This window comes from Orycteropus afer, unplaced genomic scaffold, assembly GCF_000298275.1.
Source record: "Orycteropus afer afer isolate SDZICR_OR568_19922 unplaced genomic scaffold, OryAfe1.0 scaffold00316, whole genome shotgun sequence".
Taxonomy (NCBI): Eukaryota; Metazoa; Chordata; class Mammalia; order Tubulidentata; family Orycteropodidae; genus Orycteropus; species Orycteropus afer.
This window is the reverse complement of record NW_006921903.1, coordinates 2,173,273-2,177,208: the sequence shown is the minus strand read 5'-3', so window position 1 is coordinate 2,177,208 and position 3,936 is coordinate 2,173,273. Positions and strand designations below refer to the sequence as shown.

Genomic DNA, 3,936 nt, shown 5'->3' with positions numbered 1-3,936 from the left:
GTTCTAACCTGCATACAAATGACCAGATTTTACTCTTTTTTTTTTTTTTTTTTTACTCCCAAAGAGGAAACAAACAGCAGTGGTGTGATACATTTCAGTTGAGGAGTCATCCTTCAAAAAACAACTCGAGAGAAAAAGAGAATCTATAAAAGAATGGATATTCTCGTCCTTGAAGGAAAACGAGACTGGACAAGATTGCCAAGCTGTGTCCTCCAACCCCGTGACAAAAAGCAGGAAATGCACATTAAGCGAGTTTACAGCACAGACGCCCTGGAAGCTATCGCCAAGCGCCCACTTACTTGAAACGCTGCACACCGGCCTTCTATAGGTAGGGCTGGACACCCCCGCCAACCGCGCAGCCCTCGCTGGCATCTGTCAGGGGAGGGGGGCAGTTAGTAAGAACCCACCAGAGCCAGCTGTCTCCAAGCCCACACACCCGCTCCCCGCACCAGCAAGCAGTGTGGGAACCCTTCCTTCCAGTAGTTTCCTTCCCCCCCCCTTTTTCCCTTAAACTCCCTTCTAAAGTATTCTGAGCTCAAACCAGAATGAGGAGGCCACACAGAAAAGAACAGAAAAAGCAAAAAAGGTGCTTATTGAGCAAGTAGAATGAGTAATGCCTCTGGAAACATCTAGAATGTTTTGCTTCCATGCAGCTCAAGACAGAAAAGGAAGCCCAGCTGTGGTTCTACTTAAACAACAGAACATGGCTAACCTGAAACTTCACAGCAGGGCTATGGGCTGTCATTTACATTTTGTGGCAACGTACAGTAGAGTAAAATTAAACCGATCACGGTGATAATAGTATCAATAATAATTGTGATAATAAAAAGTACATCATAACAGGGTATGTCTTGGTTCATGCAAGAGGACAAAGCCATCGCCTCCTCTCCCTGTTTGGCTTTACCTCCCACCTCCCTACACCCCTTTCTCAAATGTGTGGCTTTTCCTATTTTCCCCCCCTGTTCTGCTCCTGGAAGTGACACGGGTTCCTTGGGCCATATCAACGCCCCCCTTCTGGATTCTTGGGAGTGCTAACTAGCGAGAGACACACGCGCAGCAGCTTTCCTTCCCCAAGGACCCCACGGGGCCCCGGCTGCCTACCTTTCTTGGGCTCGTAGCCGCCGCCCGGCGGCCGGTAGTGGGCCTCCAGCGGGTGGGCACCCGCCTTGCCCGCGTCACTGCCTGCCTTGGGGGCGGCGTGCAGCGCCTCGCCGGAGGCTGCGGCGGCCGAGTTGTAGCGCAGGAGCCCCTGGCCCTGCAGCGCCGCGTTCAAGTTCCCGTAGTTTGTGTAGTTGCCGTAGAAGGGCGACGTGTAGTAGAGGTGGCGGCCAAGCAGCGGAGAGGCGGAGTAGGGCGAGCCGCCTGGCGGCGCCCCGGACGACGCAGGCGCCGCGGCCGCGGGCAGACCCGGGGGCCCGCAGCTTGGGCCCAGACTCGGCTGCTTGAGGTCCGACGTGGCGATCTCGGCCAGTGACCACAGCTTGGGCTTGGTGGCGGGCGGCGGCACGCCCGGCGACGTCCGGCTGCCCAGGGGAGCCTTGCCGCCGCCGCGGGGGGCGGCCTCTGGCGGGGGGCTCAGCAGTGGGGCCTCCACGCCCGTCAGCGGCGACGAGGTCACGGGCTTGGGTGGCGCCAGGTCCCGCTCGCCCTCCTCGTCATCATCCTCTTCGTCCTCCAGGTCGTCGTACTTGTCCTTGCACTCCGAGCCCGATTCGCACAGGGGGTCCCCGGTGCGGCACGGCAGCTTCTCCCCGTCGGACTCGGCAGAACACGAGTGATCTGTGAGCGAGTCGACGTGCAGGCTGATTCCTGCGGGGGCGCGGGCACGGTCGGTCACACGCGGGAACTGCGCGGGCCATCTGGGGCCCCCTGACCTCGCCCCAACCCCAGCTACGTATTGGGGGGAGCTTTAATCTCCCCCCAAAAAAGCGCCCCAAGAGACCGCAAGGCCGGGCCTGGGTGCGCGGCTGGCAGCGCTCTCGCTGATTTCAGCTCTGCGCCCCGCCTGGGAAGAAAGCCCCCTGGCACTGAGCCGGCCGCGCCTGCACTCACCTTCATCCTCCGCGGAGGTTTCGGTGCCCTCCTGCGCCTTGTCAGAACTCTCCTCCTTGTTCCTGGCCGCTTCCCCCTCGTCCTCGTCCTCGTCCTCGCTTTTGTTCCGCGGGGCCCACGTCATCTTGTTCTCCTTCTTGAGGCGCCGCCGCGCGTTGGCGAACCAGGTGGAGACCTGCGTGAGCGTCATCTTGGTGATGATGGCCAGCATGATCTTCTCGCCCTTGGTGGGGTAGGGGTTCTTGCGGTGCTCCTGCAGCCAGGCCTTGAGCGTGGCCGTGGCGTCCCTTGTGGCGTTCTTGCGGTACGCGGGGTCGTTAAGCTGGTACGGGTAGGCCGCGCTGCCATACGGGTGGTAGCTGATGGCGCCCGTCATGCCGGTTGTGTGCGCGTCGTAGGGCGCGCCCTGGAATCGACAAGAACTTGGTGAGTGGGGCGCGCTGTGACTCGCCAGGCACTAGCCAGAGGCGACCCCTCGCCGGCCTGCCGCAGTCTTTCCCACGGTGGGGCTCCTACGGTTCCTACACTGGGGCAGCGCTTCCCACAGCAGAAGATCAGGAAAAAACCGGTGGGTAATTTAGGGCCAGCAATTGGTCCGAAAAGTGCTCTAGTTTCTTTCTTTAATATTTGAACTATTTCACGTTCATAAAATGACGTATCTTCCCCCGATTGACCCTGAGTCGCGCGGACACAAACGCGCGCGCGCATGGGCCTACAGGTAGTTTCTTGATATCTAAATTTCTCCCAATCTTTCAAGTGCTGCTGCCGCCCCTCGCTCCCCCTCACCCGCCCTTTTATGGTTGAAAAATCACCCTGGAGCCCCCCGCTCTGCCATTCACCGCTCTAAAGCTCTGCAAATCCAATTTGCAACTCAGAAGCCAGTCACCGTTTCGAATTCTTCAAATACGCGGTAATTAGCATTTTAATTCAGCCTTTAACGTTTAAATTCGAGACACTTGCAGTCTTCGCCAAAGCCTTAGCTCCTCCATGGCTGCCCTGGAATTCCACCCAGGCCGGGCAGCGAGGACTACTCCCTTCGTACCGGCCTGGGTCTCCCGAAGTGCACTTTTCCATGGCCGGGTCCAGCTGCGGACCCACGGAGAGCGCGGACGGGCCCTGGGTCGGGAGCGGGCGCCGCTCCCGCGGCCAGGCGACACTAGGGGCACTTAGCGGCCGACACGTTTCTCGAAATCAAGGCCCGCGGTAGGGATGAGGGCCGAGGCCGGGGCGCGCCGGCAGGAACCCGGAGTTCTGCTGTCCCGGTCTCCGCCACGAGAGGTTCGGCTCCCGCCTCGAACAAGGGTCGCGCCAAGCCGCGAAAGTAAATACAAGTCGCCCGCGCCCTCCCCTAGACCCGATCGGCGCCGGCCCTCGGGCCCCGCGCAGACGCAGGCGCGGCCCCGGCTCGCTCGGGACCCTTCGCCAGGCGGCAGCGGGCAAACGAGGACATTTCACAACAGACCCCAGCCCCGGCCGAGTCGCGCTTTCCAGGCTCCCCGGGAAAAAGTCCCGAAGGCCAGGCGCAGCGGCGAGGGACGCGATTCCCAGCCCCTGCTCCCGATCGTCCCCCGCCGCCTCGCTGCTTCCCGCCGCGGCCCCGCTCACCCAGCCGGTCCCCGCGGCCCGCTCCCCGCCCGCCGGGCCGGCGACGCGCGGTTACCATGTAGGACGGGAAGCCGGCGGCGGCGGCGGCCGCGTCCACCGAGTACTGCAGCGGGCTGCCGAAGCCAGTGGCCGCCTGCGCCGTGAAGGCCGCCGAGCCGGGGTAGGGGCTGAAGGCCGAGCCCGACGCCGAGCGCGCCAGCTCCTCGCTGCGCGGCGCCGCCAGCGCCGACGCGCCGTACGCCGGGCACGAGTAGAGCGCCAGCGAGCCGGGCGCTTGGT

General features: G+C 62.0%; 1 protein-coding gene across 1 annotated transcript in view; it reads right to left on the bottom strand.

Annotated features, from left to right (window-relative positions):
* Positions 1-322: 322 nt before the first annotated feature.
* The window catches only part of IRX2 (iroquois homeobox 2), a 5,878-nt gene continuing 2,264 nt past the window's right edge, over positions 323-3,936 (bottom strand). Inside the window, exons 4-7 of the mRNA XM_007951899.2 lie at positions 3,713-3,930; positions 2,053-2,458; positions 1,102-1,809; positions 323-372 (exon numbers count right to left, since the gene is read on the bottom strand). Coding sequence (XP_007950090.1) covers positions 323-372; positions 1,102-1,809; positions 2,053-2,458; positions 3,713-3,930 — 1,382 coding nt within the window. The remainder of the gene's footprint in view (positions 373-1,101; positions 1,810-2,052; positions 2,459-3,712; positions 3,931-3,936) is intronic.